This window comes from Saccopteryx bilineata, chromosome 3, assembly GCF_036850765.1.
Source record: "Saccopteryx bilineata isolate mSacBil1 chromosome 3, mSacBil1_pri_phased_curated, whole genome shotgun sequence".
Classification (NCBI taxonomy): domain Eukaryota; kingdom Metazoa; phylum Chordata; class Mammalia; order Chiroptera; family Emballonuridae; genus Saccopteryx; species Saccopteryx bilineata.
Window position 1 is genome coordinate 208,408,833 of NC_089492.1, and position 21,844 is coordinate 208,430,676.

The window sequence follows — 21,844 nt, forward strand, 5'->3', positions numbered from 1 at the left end:
TTATTAATGCCTTCTTCTCTCCTTTCAAGCAAATTCTAGCCACCTGAATAAAATATTTCAGTAGGAAAAATAACCTTTCTTCATGGTTGTAAACTGACCATGAGCATGATCATCTGCGTAACATACTGGTTAATTCTGCAGCCTGCCCAGAGAGCGGAGGATCAATCCAGGCCAGGAGCTTTTAACCTGGGCGTGGGCAGAGCTTCCATGAGCCACTGGAAATTGTATATAAACTGTTGGGTCCATGGCTTTTACCCAGTTCTCACAGTCATGTGACCTAAAAATCCTCTCTGATCTAGACTTAAAATTTTATTTATTTATGTATTAATTTTAGAGAGAGAGGAAGGGACAGAGAGAGAGACACAGAAACAGTGGTCTGTTCCTGTATGTACCTTGACCAGGGGTCAAACCCACAATCTTTGTGTATTGGGAAGATGCTCTAGCCAACCGAGCTATCCAGCCAAGACCAGAAAGACTTTTAGGGCCTCTGCTGTGGCTTCTGGTGGTTTTACGTGATCTTTTTTCTAGTAAAGAGAGAGAAGTGAGAATACTTGGGTCACCATGGACATGAGCAAAGGCAGGTGCAGTCTGCTGGCCACCTGGGACAGTCAGGCACTGGCAGAGCAGTGACCAGTAAGAAGGGGAAACAGAGTGACAAGCAATGAGGCAAGCAGTGTCCCTTTCCTTCCTACTGTTGGGGCAGCTTTAAACGCCTGCCTGTGAGAGGAGAAGAACCCTTCACCCAGCTGGTGGAGGGCCCTGTTTGCATATAATACTTAGCATTAGCACTGCCGGCAGACGGACTAGCTCTAAGTCTGACTCTCAGCAGCCCCTCCTTAACCAGACTTCAGGGATATTTTCCCAGAAGAATGCAGCAGTCATAGAAACCTTCCTACCTTTCAGACGGGGATCCTCAAAGGAGCTATCACTCGCTCCATGTGAAAGACCCCCAAGAGCCAATATTTATAAGGAGAGCTTTCACCATAATGTCTTATTTAGTACTCACACCAGGAGACATGTATTATTGTCTCCTTTCCACATATGACATCAAACAGTTCTTAGAGTTAATAATTAAAACAACTATGAATCAGAATGGCTGGATCTATAAAAGTGATAATGGAAGCACGGATTCTACCTGGTTGCCTGGAGTTACCTTATCTTGTGCAAATCCAAAAGGCAGTACTGTAGCTGCTGCAACAACCCCTCCCTCCAACCAAACATTGGATATTCTTGGCAACATAGACAGCAGGTCGCATCTGAAATATCCCCAGTTAGATCCTAGGCCATTCATTACTAGTGGGCAGTGGCAGGGACAGAGGAATGCTGAGGCCAGAATCTGAGGAGAGCCAGGACAAAAGCTACAGCACAAGTGATGGCTGGAGGGCTAAGGAAGCTCCTTTATCTTTATATAGAGTTGTCAACTGAGCCCATTTCTTCACAGGAAAAGGCAGAGGGTGTGTTGCCTGGGAAGGATCATGTTGATTACCAGCCTAAGGTAGTCAACTGCCAAGCTCAATGCCACCTATACAAGTGACATCCAGATGGTCAAAATCCCTGCTGCCCAAGGTGCGGACAATGGGTTCCTTTTGTCAGTGGTTCAAAGAACAATACCATGCCTGACCTTGAAGTGTGTACCCAGAGGAGTGGGAGGGCAGGGTGAAGGAAGAGAGTCACCAGGGAGAGCAGCAGGAACCCATCTGGACCAATCTGTAAGCAGACCACACCAGCCTCACAGTTGGCCTACTTTTGACAATGCCAAACTATAAGAGGAATCCACAGCCTCTCTGCCTTGCCTCCCTCATCCCTACAACTTTTCCATAACAGTGTGGACCTGACAATTGAACTGTGAGGCAATGAGTATCCAGTACATAAATAAACCAGAAAGGAGATAAACTAGAGAAAGATGAGTATAGGATTTAAAAAGATCAAAAACAAAAATATCTCTGCAAAACCTTCATATGCCAACATATTACATATGTACCCTGAGTAGACAGAGACAATTAGAAAATATACCCTAATATACTTCTGATTATGAAAATTCAGGGGAAAAGGATAGAAATAGCAGATAGTTGTTATTACAGTTAAAGGCTTTATCCCATGGCATGAACAGTCATACTTGAAATGAATGTGTGAGCCAACCAGAATACTGAATACTGAATAGTCCAGGGTAGACATGTGACCTAAGTTAGACCAATCAAACTCCTTCCCTGAGATTTTTTTAAAGGAAGCAGAGGGAAGGATCCCTTTTCTCTCGTGGACCATAGCTTTAAGATTATAAACTAGAGCAGTGGTCCCCAACCCCGGGGCCGCAGACTGGTACCGGTCTGCAGAGAAAGAATAAATAACTTACATTATTTCCGTTTTATTTATATTTAATTCTGAATGATGTTTTATTTTTAAAAAATGACCAGATTCCCTCTGTTACATCCGTCTAAGACTCACTCTTGACGCTTGTCTCGGTCACGTGATACATTTATCCGTCCCACCCTAAAGGCCGGTCTGTGAAAATATTTTCTGACATTAAACCGGTCCATGGCCCCAAAAAGGTTGGGGACCACTGAGCTAGAGCACCCTACAGCCATGTGTTCCCATGACATGCAGAAACTGATCAGAGATAATACAGCCAATGTGTTGAGAGAAGCAGACGCAAGGCCTGACAGCACAGAGATGTGGCCCTGGCCACGTAGCACTGCTAGTTAGAGAGTATCCTGACAGGCTAAGGTTGTGGGTTCAATTTCCGGTCAGGGCACATGCAAAAATCAACTAATGAATGCATAAATACGTGGGACAATAAATTGATCTCTCTCTCTCTCTCTCCCCCTCCCTCTCCCTCTATAAATCAATTAAAATTTTTTTTAAACATCAGAGAGTACAGAGAACAGTCCTTCCCCAGAACAGTCACCAGCCCAGGGCACTCCACCCCGCCCCTCCCAGTCATAAACCTCCTAGCTCACGTCATCAGTTTGAGAGTTTACAGGTTCACTTTTCAGTGTGAGATTAGGTAAAACTTGAGATCAATGTATTCCATTGTGTTGGACTTCACTGGAGTTCACATGTATAAGATGTGATCCTTATATCTAAGAGGAGCCAATATAAACTGATGTTATATGAAAACATGGATAATGTACACCCATTAATAATAGGGCTGTACATTCATGTTCCAGTGATGGATGGAAACAGCATTTCAGTCTACTCCAAGCATATTTCATTAAAGAACTGCAATGTCTTAAGATTTCAAGGCCAAGGCAGATGTGAATCTGCCTCTGGAAAGGGGAGAGGGACTCACGGAGCTGGAATGTGCTGTGCCACTGAAGGTAGGTATGAGTTTGGCTCCCACACCCAGCACCCCTCCCAGGCTACGGGAAGCTCACACATGCAGGTGACAGCACCACCCTGAGCTCCTGGAGGACGCTTCCAAAGGCGATTCTGTTGTGTGGAAAGACAAAGCCTGATTCAGAGGTTCTGGCTGAGACCTTCCCTTTGTAAGGCCAGGTGGACTTTACCAGGTAAATTGATAACCTAGGAGGGCAACTCTCATGGCTTCTTTCAAGGGAAAGGGAAGTTGCATCATCCCCAACTTACATTTAGATCTTTCCAAACTTGCTCCTTATGTAGTTTTTAGGTGGACACAACCTGGAAGTAGGCTTGGAGCCCTGTTTCTCACTCTGTGTGGCCTTCTGGGGCTTCCTTCACCCATTGCTATTGCTCTGTTTACCCCAGTGAGAAGCTCGAACTCCAACCCTGCCTTCCGACATCTGGCTACTGAAGTGCTCCTTACAGTGAGGTCTGTCCTCATCTGTTGGCCTCAGGACCCATGTCTGATTCACTGTGACTACTCCCATACCTAGAACAATGCCTGAGCAGGAGCGGGGCTGGCGCATGTTTGGAGACAGCACAGGGATTCTCAACAAACATTTGGAAGTAGTTTGCACAGAAAGTGCACTTGCATATTTCTAAGCAAAGTGCTCTTATTCATTGTATTTGTAAAATGACAGGGACCTCCCCCCTCAAATGGTCAAGGACCACAAAGGCATGAGATATGGCTTGCCTCACAAGGGTCATAGCCCTCATTGGGTGAACCAGCCTTGCCATCTCTGCAGCTGATTTAGGGGTGCTCTGTGTTCAGCACTCAGAAGCACCTCTCTCTCTCCACTGTGAACCACCCGGGTTCCCACAGGGGAGGAGGCTCTCAGACACAGTGATCCTTTGCCCACTACCTGTGTTCTGCACAAGCAATCCTCAATCCTCCAATCTCTGCAAACCAAGAGATACAAGCAAGGATGAGGCCCTGTTCTGCCAAGGCTCTTCCGGTAAAGACCATGAGAAGACAGAGGGAAGGAGACTGGGCCATCATGGACCCGGCTCGAACACTCAGACCCTCCAAAATCACCCACCTGGGCCTGGGCAAAATAAGAATCCAATTGGAGACTGGCAGTCACAGGAAACAGCCCACCAGCTCCCTCATTTCTTCTGCACAAAAAGCTCTTTTGAGAGCATGAATAGAGACTTTATACAGAAGCTCTTACCCATAGGCTAATAAACATGTGAAATGGCCTCCCAGACCAGGTTCCTGCAGCCTGGACACTGAGGTCATTCAAGGAACAATCAGATGCCATCTGGAGAGAGCTGGGACTGGGAAGGAAATTGCCTCGAAGGCCCAAACAGCATGTTCTCGTTCCCAGGGTCTGACACATCCTTATCTTCACTGACAGAAAGGCATGGAGCTCTGCCAGCTCATGCACGCTGGGGGCATGAATGGGTGAGTGTGGTGGCAATTAATAAACGATTAAGGAGCGGAGAGTGTTCATTTCCAGCCTGCCCCGAGTAAATGCATCCCTTGACTGCCCTTCCACATCCAAGCTGGGCATCTTCGCCACACAGCAGGCAGTGGCCTCGCCAACCTTTGGGTCCTCACAGTTTTAATATAAAGTAATCAGAGCAGAGCAGCCACTGCTCTGGCAGGGCGCGCAGTGAGCAGCAACCCGACCCTAAGCAATGGCGCATACCGAGGCTTCCCAAGCCATTCCATTGTTAAAAGGCCCACCACTGAGAGCTCTTATTTCTAGGCTCGATTTTTCAACTTTTTCTTCTATTTAAATAAAATTTTAACCTCTCTTTTCTATTAATGATCAGCATCTTTAGATGTGAATGCAATTGTTCAGGAGGCTGGTTTAAAAAAAATAAACTTAGCTAGGGGAAACAAATATGGACTTAGATAAACAGAAGGTGATGATTTGTGCTCTAAGTGTTCCTGCAGCTCTCCGGCAGCTCTGAAGTAGCAAGAGACCCTCAAGGACAGTATTCCAAGTGTGGCCAGCGGGCCCGCAGGGGTCTCTCAGGGAGTCCATGAGGTCAAAACTACTTTCATAAAAATACAGAGACATTGCCTGGTCAGGTGGTGGAACAGTGGCTAGAGCGTCCACCTGGATGCCGAGGGTCCAGCTTCAAAGCGCCGGGGTCGCTGGCTTGAGCACGGGGTCACTGGCTCAGCTGGAGCCCCCATCAAGGCACAAATGAGAAGCATCAATGAACAAGTAAAGTGATGTAACTACAAGTTGATGCTTGCCAGCTGTTTCCCTTCCTGTCTATCTCTGTCTCTCTAAAAAAAAAAACACCAGAAACATTTTTTGTCTTTTCACTGGGTTGACATTTACACTAATAGGGCAAAAGCAATGATTGCTAGAACTGTGGGGACCTTATCACCAAGCAAGAGAGAGGCACCATGCTGGATAAGTAGTCATTGCATTTCTTGACCACCATATTTTTCTAAATTTATTTTTTAAGTCCTATATATAATTTTTTTTTTAAATAGCTAGGTCTACTTCAGAAGTTTTGGTGAAGCAGTGAGAATCAGTCCCTTGATCACGTTTCGGCCCTCGAGCCCATGCCCCTGTAACACTGTATGACGGGAAGACAGGACATGCCCTCAACGCTTCTGCGCACCAGCCCGCGGGGGTCTCGAGGGAAAGCAAATGGGCAATTAAATGCTGAGCAAACCAGTTGCTTTCTCCTGAACACCGTGTTTACTTCAAAGAACGTCTGACAAACTCTGGTTATTCAGACGTGGGTATCTGTTTGACAGACATTTTCTAGGAAATGAACCAAGTGAGCCTGTCACTTCAAGGAAAACAACTGACAGTATTTGTTGCCACTGATAAAACTTGAGCTTTCAACTGATAATTAAATTTTGAGAAACGTAGTCACCACGACAGCTTCTGTATGACAGCTTCTTAATATTTTTGTGATTTTTCTGATGAGTGGAGATATTAATGAATGAGTTTTTGATGTTGTAGAGTGAAATATGTTAGCATTTGAAAGGTCCGAATAACTCAGGAGACCAGTATTTTTCAAGTGACTAATGCACAATGGTACAAAATCATCCCACATGGATCAAAGATCCACTCAAATTGCCAGAGGGACCAATAGGTTTTTAAGGGAACAGAGTAAGAAAAAAAAAGTTCATTGATATGGTTTCAGATTCCACATTGCAATTAACCTTTATAAAACTACAACATTTTAGCATAACATGAAAGACATTATATCTCTAATGACTTGAAAAGTCTATTAAAATATTCCTCTGGGGGGGTGAAGGGGTAGGTGAAAGAAATCAAAAGGTACAAATTCCCAGTTATAAAATGAGTAAGTCACGGGATGCAATGCTCAGCATGGGGATTACAGTTATTATTACTGTATTGCATATTTGAAAGTAGCTGGGAGAGTGGAGCTTGAAAATTCTCATCACAAGGACAAAAACATTTTTTGTAATTATGTATGGTGATGGGTGTTAACTAGACCTACTGTGGTGATAATTTGGATTCGTTATATTGTACAGCTGAAACTAATGTAATGTTATATCAATTATACCTTAATGCAAAAAAATATATATCCTCCTCCCTTCTTGAACTACATATCTGTGCAAGGCCAGATTTTCTTCAGACAAAACAACATAACACAACAGACTGAAGGCTGATGCAGGTACGAGAATTAAGCTATGTTCCTGTAGACCAGATGCTAACGAGATTTACAAAAATTGAAAACAATGCCATTCTTCTCACTAAATTTTGTCTTGGAAGGTTATTCTTTTTCATAAAAATGTCATTTATATTCTATATTCACATAATTATTATTTTAAGGTGAATTAAATAAACATTAAAGTTTCTATCTTTTAAGTTCTAATACAATAAACCAATAGCTAAAACTCACAAAATAAAAGCTCTTTGAGGCCCTTAATAATTTTTAAGAGTGAAAAGGGATCTATATATCTAAGCTACTCGTTTAACATAATTTTGATTGGGCCATAGTTCTTAGCATCATATCTATGGAGCAGACTAGTATTTAAATAAGGGGGCATTTTTATTTTTATACCCAATCATAAATGCACTGATGCTTATTAGAGAAAATTAGGAAACTGAGAGAAATATGAAAAACAAAACAAAAAACTCCTTAGTTGCCAGGAGGTTAATGTTGACCTATTAGCTTACAGAAAACCCCGGACACAGGCCCAGCACGCCCTCTCGGTGGAAGGCAGTGCCATCTTTCCAGCATGTGCTGCACTCCCCTTTGCTCCTACCTCACATCCATCCGTCAGGAAATCCCGATGACTCTGCCTTCATCTCCTACCCAAAATCCCCTTTCTCCACCACTCCTTCTGCTATCACCGGTCCCAGCTAGCATCCTCTCTCATCTGGACCGTCACATGCCTCCCTATGCATCTCCCCGCTGCTGCCCATTGGCCCTGCAGTCTGCTAACAACATAGAAGCCAAAGCCATCCTGAGATGGCTCCCCATCTTCCTCCAGAAGAGTGGATGCCCTTACTCAGACATACAAGCGCCAGCAACCCGCCTCAGCCCCCTTCAACACTCTACTGCAGCAGCTTCTGGCACTCTTCTCTGGGTTCTCCCGCTCCAGCCCCTCTGGCCTCAAAGCTGTTCCTTGGCGGAACAGGTGGCTCCAGCTTCACGGCCTTGCCCTCGCTATGTCCTCTTCTCTGTAGGCGGCATGCTTGACTTGCCCCTCAACTCAAAAGTCACCTTCCGGGTGAGGCCTTCCCTGGCCACCCTCTTTAAAACTTAACACTCCTTTACCCCAACATTTCATAGTTCCTTTCCCTGCTGGAGCTTTCCTGCTTAGCTCTCACTGCCTCGCATGGTTTTACTTGATTGTTGTCCTGGTCTTTTTACTCCCCCACCACGGGATATCAGCTCCATAGAGGCAGGGACATTGTTTTGTTCACTGCTGTATCCTTGGCTCCTCGAATAGTGACCAGCAGATGACAGGTACTCAATAAATATTTATTAAATTACTATGGCATATAGGACAACTATGACTATTTGTTCAATAACTGCAAAACTGTTTTCAACAAGGAAACATTAAAAAGAACCTATATGAAAGTAGGAAATATTTTATACAATGGAATACTGGGTAGCCATTCAAAGGAAATAGGTAGACCCATTTATTTAACAGGGAATAATGAAGTCCAAAAAAAAGTAAGTTGCAAAGCGATATGTTGTTATAGATTTTTTTTTGCATTATTTGTTCTCCAACTCAGCTTTCTTGATCTCTTAACAGTCTGACTATCTCAGGTCTCCCAAAGACCCCTGAAGCTTCCTCACTCTCTCCCCATTCTAGAAATATGAGAGAACCGACGCTCCCCGTAGGACTCGCCCTGTGCTCTGTCCGCTCCAGTCAGCCTGGGCACACGCTGCCCACAGGCATGGGGTCTTCCCCCTGAATCTCCAACATGGTGATGTCTGTCATGTCTGTCGTCTGCCTCACTCATTATCAGCTTCCTTCCTGCCAAGCTATCATTTTTCAGTTGTCATTATTACAGTTCAAATAAAAATTTTCAATAGAAACTTCTTGGTTATCACAGGTGAAACTTCAGATCATGCCAATCCCCTACAAAATCTACATATTGTATTACAGCATCTTAAAGTTTTTTGTCCAAGAATGTCAGGACAATTCATTCTAATAATAAAATGGCTTGAAAATTTTAATGTCTTATATGGAGCCAATTAAAACCATTTCTCTTTTTATATACTTTAAACACAGCCCTTAGTTCTGAAGTTGTAAATATAAAATTATGGCACACTATTATGTTTAATATTAAAAGCTCCAAGAATATTTAGAAACGGAATTGTATTGTAGTTAGCCGCACTGTTGTGACATGTGATGACCACTAGAGGGCAGAGCTTAACAGCAAATGCTTCCAATGCTAAAAAGCTGGAAGGCTGAAGAGTTACTAGGACCCCACAACAACATGATAAGATCAGCACCCCCTATGTTCATTGCAGTGTTATTTACAATAGTCAAGATATGGAAGCAGCCCAGGTACCCATCAGTAGATGAGAGGATAAAAAAGCTATGGTACATTTACACGATGGAATACTACTCAGTTGTTAAAAAAAAAAAAAAAGAAATCTTACTTTTTGTGACAGCCTGGACGGACCTGGAGAGCATTATGCTAAGTGAAATACGCCAGTCAGAGAAGGACAAGTACCATATGAGTTCACTCATATGTGGACTCTAATGAACGAAATAAAATAAGAGAATAGAAACAGGATCATAGATACACAAAACAGACTGACAGCGATCAGAGGGGAGGGAAATTGGGGGGCTGGGTGAAAAGGTAAAGGGGTTAAGAAAAAAACAGACAACAGTGTGGTGGCTGCCATATGGAAAGGGGGTGGGGCGGTGAAGAGGGCAAAGGGGGATAAGTGGTGGGAAAGAGACTTGATTCTGGGTGGTGAGCACACGGTCCGTATGCAGAGATGTGTCACAGCTATACACTTGAAACCTGTATGGCTTTATTTACCAGTGTTACCATGATAAAGTCAATGAAAAAAACAGATCTCCTGAGGAATTGATAGGTCTGAACCACAGACTCTGCCATAACTATACTTTTCTAAAGTGCATATCTCTGCTTAATGTGTGGGTATTTCAGGTGACAAAGGTGACCACAGTTTTTATTCAATACCAGGTTGGCAAGAGAAGGTAGACTGAGGTCAGGCATAGGAGCCCTCTTGCCATCATGAAATAAACCACTGAAGATTCCTGGGAAAGTTTTACAGATGTGTTACTTGCTTTGGGAAACCTAAAGATCTTTGGAGGATGCTCATGGCCTCTTCTCCCAATTTAAATGCCCTTTGCATCTATCCGGCTGTGTGCGGCCATCAGTCAGCCAGTCAGTTATTCATTAAGAGGGCAAGAAAAGGTACTGGCACTCAGAACTCACATTCTAATAAGCAGTTAAATTATTATTATTATATTATTATTATTATTTGTGTGTGACAGAGATAGAGAGACAGAGAGAGGGACAGATAGGGACAAACAGGGAGAGAGATGAGAAGCATCAACTCTTCATTGTGGCACCTTAGTTGTTCATTGATTGCTTTCTCATATGTGCCTTAACTGGGGGGCTACAGCAGAGTGACCCCTTGCTCAAGCCAGCAACCTTGGGCTCAAGCCAGCGACCATGGGGTCATGCCTGTGATCCCACACTCAAGCCAGTAACCCCATGCTAAAGCTGGTGAGCCCGTGCTCAAGCTGGCGACCTTGGGGTCTCAAACCTGGGTCCTCTGTGTCCCAGTCCTATGCTCTATTCACTGCGCTACCAGCCAGTCAGTCTAAGCAGTTAAATTTTTTAACAAATAGAAATTGGGGCAAGTGCTGCGAGGATAATGTACAGAGCAATGAGACCCGGCAGGCTGCCTTCAGCAGGGGGTCAGGGAAGGCCTGAGGCTGTGACATCTGAGTAAAGATGCACCAGCCACATAGAGAACGAGGGCGAGAGTCACTAAACCAGGATTTACTGAGCCCTAGCTATATGTCTGGCACTGTGCTAACAACTTTATGTGCATTAATTCATTTAATTCCTACATTCTCCCATTTACTGTTAAGGAAATTGAGATCCAGGGAATTTCAGAAACTTGCTGAAAGTCACACAATGAAGAAATGCTTAAGACGGGGCTCTGAATCTTACTAGTTCCCTAGGATGCTAGACAAATTACCACAAACTTGGTGGCTTTAAAATAGAAATTTATTCTCTCATAGTGCTGGAGGTTAGGAGTCCAAAATTAAAGAGATGGAAGGGCCACGCTCTACCTGACGGCTCTAGGGAGGACCCTTCTTTGCTCTTCCTAGCTTGTGGGGGGTGCTGGCAATTTTCAGTGCCCGTTGGCTTATGCATGCATCAACCCCAATCTCTGCCTCTGTTGTCACGTGGCATTCACCCAGTGTGTCTGTGTCCAAATTCCTTTCTTCTTATAAGGACACCAGTCATTGCATTAGGGCCCATTCTAATCCAGTATGACATCATCTTACTTTGATTGTATCTGCAAAGACGTTATTTCTAAATAAGGCCGCATTCACAGGTGCTGAGAAGGGGACCACAACTTTAACATATCTTTCTGGGGAGCCATGATTCAGTCCACCACAGTACCTAAGCGCCCACATCAAACCACAGAGCTGTTCTACCTTCAAAAGAACCTCCCAGGCCAAGGGAAAGGCAAAGACCCAGGGGCAGTGGGAAAAGCCAGCGTGGAAGAGTACAGTGACTAAGGTGAATAGCAGGAGATGAGTTAGAGACTGGTCACACGAAGGGCTTTGAAGGCCCATTATAAAGCTGAGCCTGGTCAGGTGCCATTGCGTCAATGCTTGCTGCATGTTTGTTTTCCAATCTCTTTACCTCCTCCCATGCTGTCTGGGACCTCAGAAGAGTCCTTTTCCTTCAGCCAAAGATGAGGCTGCACAACAGAATACGAATGGGAATCTGGCCTCGTCCCGCTCACAGGCCAGAGCAGGCTCCTTCGAGCACCTCCAGAGGGCCGCTCCAGGATTTAACCTTGATTCAATTTTAGGAGGCCCAGGGAGAATTCACTTCTGATTTGGGTCCCAAAGAAAACTCAGTCAGGCTGAAGTACCTGCCTGAGGAGTTAACGCAGACAAGCCCCAGGCAGAGCATCAGGATCAAAGCACCTGTTTGGCCAGCGGAGGTGAAGATGCTAGATGTGACAGGCCTAGCAGAGGGATGCTGCTCAGAGCAGACAGGTCTACCTCACGAGATGCTGAGATGCGTCCATAGGGCAGTGCGGCCACAGCACTGTCTCTGTGCAAGATTACACAGCTCACATAAGGACTCACTGCTATACCATCAGGCAAGATGAGAGTGAAGTCAATGATGCCAGGTTGCATCGCGGAAGTGTCAGCATGAGAAGATGGAATTTTTGTTGAAAGCTTACTATGCATTACTGGGAGGAAACCAGGGACAGTATGTGTGCATACAGCCAAGAGCTGGGGTCAGCAAGTCCATCCTGCAAAGGGCCAGAGAGTAAATATTTCAGGCTGTGCCACCCATTCTGTTGCAACTACTCACCCCCCCCCCCCCATTACAGGGGCAATATGTAAATGATTGGGTGAAGCTGTGTTTCAATCAAACTTTGTGCCCACTGACATTTGAATTTTATAATTTTCACAATCTTCTTCAAGGACCAAAAACCCCCCTCATGGACACCAACAACAGTGTGATGATTGCCGTGGTAGGGTACAGGCAGTGGTGGGATTCAAGTAATTTTTTTTTTTTTGTATTTTTCTGAAGCTGGAAACGGGGAGAGACAGTCAGACAGACTCCCGCATGCGCCCGACCGGGATTCACCCGGCACGCCCACCAGGGGCGACACTCTGCCCACCAGGGGGCGATGCTCTGCCCCTCCGGGGCGTCGCTTTGTGGCGACCAGAGCCACTCTAGCGCCTGGGGCAGAGGCCAAGGAGCCATCCCCAGTGCCCGGGCCATCTTTGCTCCAATGGAGCCTTGGCTGCGGGAGGGGAAGAGAGAGACAGAGAGGAAGGAGGGGGTGGGGGGTGGAGAAGCAAATGGGCGCTTCTCCTATGTGCCCTGGCCGGGAATCGAACCCGGGTCCCCCACATGCCAGGCCGACGCTCTACCGCTGAGCCAACTGGCCAGGGCGGGATTCAAGTAATTTAACCACCGGTTCTCTGCCCTAAAGACCGTTTTAAGTATAAAAAAAGATATACCAAAAGGTAATTTATTATTTCATGCACATAATACTTAAATAAGAACAATAAAAGAGGTATACAAAACTAGATTGTTATAAGAAAGAGTTTTAAAATATTTATGAAAAAATATTAAATAATACCTGACAAAAACAATACAAATATTATTTAAGATATTTCCATATTGCTTCTTGAATGGAGTCCTCACTTGCAGTTTTTTTCACCTATGGATGGAATGAACTACTATAGGCGCTTAGAATACACTGTTATGCAGATGAACTTTAAAAAAGAGTACTGAATGTAAATTTGAGATTTCCACATTGGGTGGCTGCCAGGTACACACCTTAGAGAGAACCCTGATTACAAGTGCCATTTTAATAACCAGTTTGCTGAACTCAAAAAAAAATGAGGTATCGGTACTGATAAACTGGTATGAACTGGCAGAATTCCACCACTGGGTGTGGGGAGATTAATGGTAATGGATGGAGACTTGACTTGGAGGGGGGGATGAACACATAACAGAGTATAGAGATGTGTTGTAGAATCATGCATGTGAAACCTGTATGTTAACCAGTGTCACCTCAACAAATTCAAAACAAATTTATATATATAATCTAGTTTTAGCTTGCAGGTCATACAATAACAGGTGGCAGGCTGTATTTGGTTTTGGGCTGTAGTTTGTTTACCCCACTCCAGTCTGATGATATACCCAAATGCTCACGAATTAACTCAGTATCATTGTGGTAATAAGGTCTCCAGCTGGAAATCTTTCTTCCCCAGCAATAGTTGACTGGCTTCTGGCAAGTAACTCTGGAATTGCTCCTGGCTGCCTTTCCCTCACCTCCTGCATCTAAATCGCAAGAGCAACTGTCAACTCACCTAATAAAATGGCTCCTAATTCTATCTCTTCGAAGGCCTCCAGCATCTGCCCTGACTTTCCATTCTTGCTGCCACTTTCTTACGTTAGGCTCTTCATAACACTCTCCTCCTACCCGCCTGACGTCACTGAATGGTGACTAGCTCAGGGTGCACGCTCAAGACCCTGTTCAATGAGCCAGCGCAGTAAAATACCCCACAGACTCAGCACTTTTTCTGTCTGATCAGCAGTCGGATGTGTCCCAACAAAAAAATCAGAAATTTCCCCTAGGGAGGTGACAACAGTTAAGGGCTAACCTACAGTAAGGTTTTAGTTTGCTTTTTAAAAGTCAGGCTCACTGAGGCATAATTTGGCTACAGTGAGAGTCACCCTTTTAAGTACAGCTCTGAGCTCTGAAACAACAAGAATCAAGGCATTTCTTTTATCTCCCAGGGTTCCTTGGTTTGCAGTTGACCCTCCCTTTACCTTTCCTTAACCACTCCTCTGTTTTCTGTCACTGTGACTTTTTCAGTGTATCCAACAGTCCGTTCCTTTTTGTGGCTCACCGTGTGCCATCCCTGTGGATGTACTAAAGTTCCTCATCACCAGCTGAACGACATTTAAGTTGTTTCTGGTTTTTGCCAACTATAAATAAGGTCACGATAAACACAGACAGATTTTTAAATGGGTGTCTGTTTTCATGATAAAATTTTCCTTTTTATAAATGGCCACCAATTCCCAGACCTGTGAGATAAGATTCCATTGAATGAGGGAGTCAATCTGATGAGCATCCTCCCTCCCTAACCTTGTCTTCCCACGCTGCTGCAGCAATTAAAAAAAAAAAAATTGTAGTAACATTATACTTCCCAAGAATATGCTCAGAGAATGTTTTGGGGCAGCGTGGGAGAAGTTGGAAGTGCGGCGGGCTGGAGTCCAGGCAAGGCTGTTTCACATTCACTGGCAGAGTCCCACCTTCTGGTCCCACAGGGGGTGACGCTGGCCCTGCGGCTGTGCACACTCAGACAGAAATCTGCAGGGCCAGCCGGCAGGGCCATTATTTGGTTCATAGAACTTGTCAAAATCGCAGGGAATGTACAGTGTGCCATTGTTTCTGTAAATCCCTTTCATGCAGGCTAATTCAGAGCAGACTGGCCCGTTGGAAGAAAAGGCTTTCCCTCAGAGACAGTGGTTTAACCATGACCATGGCTGCGGCCATCTTGAGCACAAAGGGGGAGCTGAAGTCATTCTGCACCCCCCTCCCGCCCCCCTCAGAGGTCTCCCACAACCAGGGCACTTATTCTTGGCGCTGGAATCCGCATAATTACTCCTCTTTTAATCTGCTGGGTGACCTAATGCAGCCCCAGCCAACCGCAGGAAACAGCCTTGCTGAGATCTGAGCCTTGGGCAGTCTGTCATGTCTATGAGACCCTCTTGGACAGAACATTTGGGGAGTGTTAACCCCATAAAGACTGAGCTCTAACCGGCTCTGGGCTCCTGAGCAGCTCGTGCCCACTCTGCAGGAAGGAGCTAGGGAAGGCTGCTGGTTCCCACTCAGGATGATGGCTCCTGTCCTGTCCCTTCTCCTAACCTGGAAAGGAACTCAGAAACTGCAAATCATTTTATGAAAGCACACAAGTGGTTCTAGCAAGAATCCACCAGGGCTGACAACAAAAGGAAGGATATTTGTTCACTGGGAAGCCGGCCAGGAACAAAAGGCTACATTCCGTCTCACACTTGCTAGCGACAGAGGCCTGGAGAGCGGCCTTTGTCCACAGGCGGCATTGGGCGCTCACAGACTGGCCACGAAATCAGGCTTGCCCACATCTCAGCTGATTGAAAGAACAGTCATTCATTACTGTTTCCTTTTCTCCTTTGCTACATTTTCCCATTTATCTTTCTTAAGGGCAACTTCTTTTAAATGAAAAGGCTATAATAAACATTTATTCTAAAAGAAAAATCACCGGATCTGCTCTAGTTCATCACCTCTTCCCCCAAAACATACGCTTGTGAACCCCTCCCAGAAAAGAGGCTCTTTATTAAAATGGCTGTACGTCTTGTGCATGAAGAAGCTAGAAGAAATTAGCATCTTCCATCTAAAACAGTGGTAGTCAACCTGGTCCTTACCACCCACTAGTGGGCGTTCCAGCTTTCATGGTGGGCGGTAGTGGAGCAACCAAAGTATAAATAAAAAGATTTAACTATAGTAAGTTGTTTTATACAGATTTATTCTGCCAAACTTAGCAAAAATCTGACATAAAGTACATGGTAAGTAATTATTATTATATGCTTTAACTTGCTGTAACTGCTTTATAAATTTTATAAAGTAAAGTTACTTCCCTACTTTATAAATCACCATTACTGTGGAACCAGTGGGCAGTTAGAAAATTTTACTACTAACAGAGATACAAAAGTGGGCGGCAGGTATAAAAAGGTTGACCACCCCTGATCTAAAAGGATGGCAGGTATAAAGGGGAAAGGGATAGGAAATAATATAAACTTATAAAATTTAGTGAAGTGAGAGGGCACTTCTTGAAGTTTAAAGAAGTAGTCCCAGGAGAAGAATAACAGTGAGAATAGAAGTAGCTTTCATAGGTCCAGGAAGGGGTTACAAAGGAAAGGCAGGCTGGTCCCGACTGACTGCAGGGGTGCTGGGAGTCAGTCTCCAGTCTTTGGAGGTAAAACGGTAGGTGGGCAATTATCTGTCAGATCCTTGGTCTTAATGTCTGAGGCTCAACATAAAATGCCACGCTCGTTCCTCTTGATATGGCGATTTTATGACCATGACTGATGTATTAATAAAGAACCCCCTCCCACTTGCTAAAAAAACTTCCCCTCCAGCCTATCTCAGGCAAAAAGGATTCTAAAAAATGTTAAAGTAGCAGGGACATTGGCCCACTCCTGGTTTCTAGTTGTGGGGAAGACGGAGCCCATAGAGAAGGTGGTCAGTCTAACATCATGCTGCTATCAGAACAGAGTGTGGGCCACGTCCCCTCTGTGGGGACCCTTGGGGTGGTGTAACTGGGCATGTTCTACTGGCACGCTATCTGGGAAGGTTACCACAATGAGCGATTACCATTTATGCAGATTTTAGTACAATGCTTTTATCAAATTTTTATGAGGGTAATAATATGGCAGAAACCAAATGGGGGCAATAAACAGGAAAAGCAACCCAGAACGTAAACTCTACTACACTATTTTGCCTAGAGCTACTTCCTCCATTTAAAAAAAATTGGTTTTATCTCGGGTAAGGTATGCTAGGTACACAGAGGAAAATTCCAGAGCTCCACACCACTAACCAATCACTAACAGCTAAAGTGTGGGAGGAAGGTGGAGCTGCTGCAGAGCTTTCCGCTTCCCAACCTGAAAGGAGTGTTTCTTTAAGATACAGCAGAAGAGAACTAATGACATTAGGTTACAGAGAGGGACCCCAGGGTCATACAGAACAGTTAAAGTCACATTTTCAAGATGATCATGCTTTGAGTTATTGCAAGAAGAAAAGGGGGGGAGAATAGAGGGCTAGGAAAACAAGGAAAAAGGAGAACAAAACTCCCCTCTCTGATGGCCAGAATTCGAGAGAAACAGTGGAGAATGAGATTCCTAAATCCCCAGCTGCTGTGGGTCTGCTCTAATTTTCTTATCTCATCCAAGCCTGGAACTCAGTGGGGAGGGTGTGGGTGCTGTTGAGGCCCCAGCAGGAGTGGAGCCTGAGGCTGGCGGCCTGCCTGCCAGGGGAAAGAACCACCCAACAGCCTGGGGCTCCCCAGCCTGCAAAGTCCCCTCCATTCCTCTCTCAGAGGAGCTACTGGTAGCCTAGCAACCAGGACGGGTCCTTTCACACTGCATTATGTGTGCAATACAAAGTGCAGGAGTGCCAGGAGGACACAAAGTACAAACTGGATGGAACTGAATTTTGGATTCATTCTCTCCCCAGCGCCCTCCTGCCACAACCTGCAGCCCTATCACCCCATTTGTTCTGCTCCCACATCAGTGCTTCCTCTCCCCCAGACCCAAGGAGGCCCCGCGGTCCTAAATTGCTCCCTGATGTCTGGGCACTGGGAAAATCACACCAAGGTGGTTAGCAAGTCTCCAATGGAAGGAAGAGAGGCATCTGAAGACACAGAGAAGGAAACCAGTGGCCAGAGCTCAAACAGGATAAGAACTGCTGTCTGTTGGCCACACCTGGCTGTTTCCACTGCAGAGATGAGACTCAGCAGCCACCCACCATTCCGAGGTCACAAAGAGTCCCTAAAAATTCGGTATCTTGACTTGTTCATTAGGCTAATAAATCTGCCTCTGCCAGGTGGACCCTATACAATGTAACATATTTTACATAGAATCTCTACTCATGCCACGATTTCTCCTAAAAATTAAGAGGGCAAGGTTTACAAGGAAGAAACAGCTCCCAGTCAGGAAGGCCAAACTGAATCCCACTTTATCTGCCAGTCTCTGGCTTTGCTCCATCACCTCCAGCCACCCTCTGGTCACCAGGCACTAGCTAACACTGATTTGCAAGGCCTTTGTGGCATGAACCCCCATCGGCTAGGCTCGAGAAGGCAGCTAAGCCCGAGAAATGGTTGGATGGGCTTGTGCTGGCCCAAGAAGATGGCACCAGACACAGGGAGTCATGCGGACCTTGAGGTCAAAGGCCTCTATGAACGTGCTCTCAGAGGGTCAGTGCCCAGAGAAGCAAATGGGAATACCCCCATTCACCCAACAAATCCCCAAGCCATCCCTCAAAACCAAGGGCAAAGTCAGAAAGGAAGAAATCTGTGATGCATTCAGGCAGCACAGAGAAACCTCATTTAACCGACCAGATTAAGACACAGTTAAGAGAAAAGGGCCACCTTCAGGACACCTCAGCAAGTCCTGGAAAAGAAGTATGCCTCGGAGCCACAAGAACCATTCCATCACATCTCACGGCTGGGGAGGCAGGGAGAGCCCAGCTAGATGGAAGCTACTGGCAAGCCCACTCTCTCCTTGGTCAACATGCCTTGAGTCATAAAGCCCAACATTCATGAGTGAGATACAGTAGCTTAGATAATACTAAAACAGGTCACTCCAAAAATCCCTGTATAGCTTCAGAATTCATTACTGGGTTATCTTAAAAGGTTTGAACTTTTGCATAAGAAAAAGCTGAGTTACTGGTATAAGGGAGGAGGAGTACTTGCCGAGAGCAGCCCAAGTGACCTGGAGTGGGAGATGGCCAATTCCTGGCACATGGCAGGGAGTGAGTTTTTAAGGGGATGCTGTGATTTGCACAAAAGCACATATGACACATCTAGGAGGGACATAGATACACCATTTACAACGCTCTGACCAGATTCTGACATGGTGACCTTGCTGATTTAGGATGACACATTTGTCCCTGGGAAACCATAGGTCAGACATAGCCTGGGCATAAGAGAGGGGGAAAAAATAATACCCATCTCCATCCCAACAAACGATGATGACTGCCTCACCTGACCAAAGGGTTCTACTCGAGTTCCTTCCTGTACCTTCCAGCCTCTGGTCTACGGCAGCGATTTTCAACAGGTGTGCCACAAGAATTTTTAAAACATGCAATACCTGACTGTGTAGTCAGGAGCACTGACCTCTTTTTCCTTAGATTGTCAAATAAAAAAATGACAACAGTGTGAACGAATCAAAATTATACCTGTTTTTTTCTCAGATTGGCAAAAAAAATACACTTTTGGTGTGCCACAGAATCTTATTAGTTTATGTGTGCCATGAGATGAAAAAGGTTGAAAATCACTGCTCTACGGGAAAGACATGCCAAAACCTTGGGGCAGGCACAGGAGCACAAACAAGCAACAGGCTGAAGGCTCTCAAAATGGGAGAACAAAGATGACTGTGGCCCCTCTGAGGCAAGCACCTTAAGTCCTAACTCATGCCATTTCTCCTAAAAATTAATAATATCATTCTTTGTACTCTTTGTGCTAGGTGTCCATAACCTTCCTTTAATGTTTTTATTTTGCTTAACACAAGTAAAATAGATTTCCGTGACTTGCAACCAAGCAATTCCTGACAACTGCTAAATCTCTCTTAGGAAATAATCCATTTCCCCCTTCATATTATAATTAAAAAACTATTATATAAAAAAAGTAACATGTGATGGAGTAAGTAAAGATAGTAGCTGCGACAATTCAGGATTCTCTTTTCTGTAGTAGGTGCCAGATTTAACTACAGCTCTCAAAAATAAAATAAAGCAAACATACACACCCGAAAGATGGGGCAGGGAGCTGAGGGAAGGTGTGAAAAGCGTCTTTTCTTTCTGCTGAGAAGGAAAGCACTGTACAGAAGCACTGACTGCTTAGGAGCACTAACTGGCAGCCCCACTGGCCAATGAGGTGTCCCCACGCGCACATTCCACATCTGCCACTGAGCGAGGCCGTGGCTGCCGAGAAGGGAGTGGCGGCTCAGACCACTGCAGTCCTCCTTGGAAGATAAACACAGGTTCACGGTTCCTCATCCACCATTCCAAAATCCAAAAACCTCTGAAAATTGAAAATAACTCACTTGGCTGCCAAACACACCTGACCTCATTTGGTGGCAAAACATGTCCTGAACTACATAAAATCATTTGTAGTCTACTTACCCCACGCAGGGTGAATTCCTTACATTCCCTGCTGAAACAATGAGTTTGGTTACGGGGGGCTACCCTACACCTCTTTGGGAGTGTTTTGTAGATATGTACCATTTACATTTCTTTTAAAAATTCTCAATTTTAAAACACATCTGACCCTAAGAGTTTCAGATAAGGGGGAAAGACTGTAGACCTACACTGGGATGAGGTAAGCCCTTTCAGAGTTTACTAAGGGCCTAAAACAGTCGAATTGCCTCCAGGTTGTTTCAATCTGATCAGCAAATACACAAATCAGACTGCAGCAGTGTTTGGCAACACTGTTAAAAATGGGACATCCATTACATTGGGTCTAATTTCCCCTTAAATCCTGGTTTCCTACCTTCACATATTCCAGAGTTGGGTCCACAAATTGCTGATCCCTGAAAAGACAAAACACAAATATGAGAACAATTAGGAACAATGCATACTTGCACTGAGTAAAATGTATCCAAACTTATTTCACCCTAGTCATCCAACTTAATAAGATGGGCCCACCTCCCAGACCATCCCCGGGAAGCTGGGACACAGATCCCTTCCACTGTGTGTGTTGGGGTGGGGGTAGGATACCACCATGACCTCAGTCTAGAAGCAGTGTTCACTTTATTGTCACATCCCCACCCCAAATGTTATTTATATATGGAACTTCTACATCCACTAGACTAGAGCATAACAATTAGCCTTAAAGTCTGAAGCAAAGAGCTCTGAGGAGGACAAAGGTGGGAGTGAAGTGAGCTGGCTGCCCAAACGTGCAGCAGTCTGGACCAGGCAGCTGTGTGGCACCCACTCTGACAAGTAAATGGAGGCTCAGGAGGCGAAGCGGCTGCCCACGGTCGCCCAGCACTAACAGAGAGAAAGGAGCACTGTATCAGTTCTGCTTCTAAACCACATCTCTCTCTTCTCTCTTCTTTTAATTTTTATTTATTGATTTTACTGAGAGAGGAAGAAAGAGAGAGAGAGAGAGAGAGAAACAGGAACATAGATCTGTGCCTGTATGTGCCCTGACCACTCACAGTGGTCTGCCCTGTTTGTGCAGAAAGATATTAGAACCACTGAAATGCTGTTTCTCATCTTCTTCCAATTTCCGTTTTTATGTACATTAAAAAATGTACATGACATACATTAATACATGTACGGATAAACAGGCTCACGGGAGCTGTTTCAGTCAAATGCTTTTGGTCTCAGGATCTCCTTATGCTCCAAATTATTAAGGACCCCAAAAGGCTTTTTTTGTTCATGTGGATTACATTGACTGATTATTGGTAACAGAAATTAAAACTGAGAAATTTTCAAATTTTTTATCTATCACTTCATATTTTAAAAATAAACCCATCATATGTTTACATACATAATGTTG

General features: G+C 44.8%; 1 protein-coding gene across 2 annotated transcripts in view; it reads right to left on the reverse strand.

Annotated features, from left to right (window-relative positions):
- Positions 1 to 21,844, reverse strand: part of BCAR3 (BCAR3 adaptor protein, NSP family member) — a 125,664-nt gene that overhangs the window by 62,849 nt on the left and 40,971 nt on the right. For both annotated transcript variants that reach the window (XM_066268697.1, XM_066268694.1), the window contains one exon: positions 20,831 to 20,870. In XM_066268697.1, coding sequence (XP_066124794.1) covers positions 20,831 to 20,870 — 40 coding nt within the window. The remainder of the gene's footprint in view (positions 1 to 20,830; positions 20,871 to 21,844) is intronic.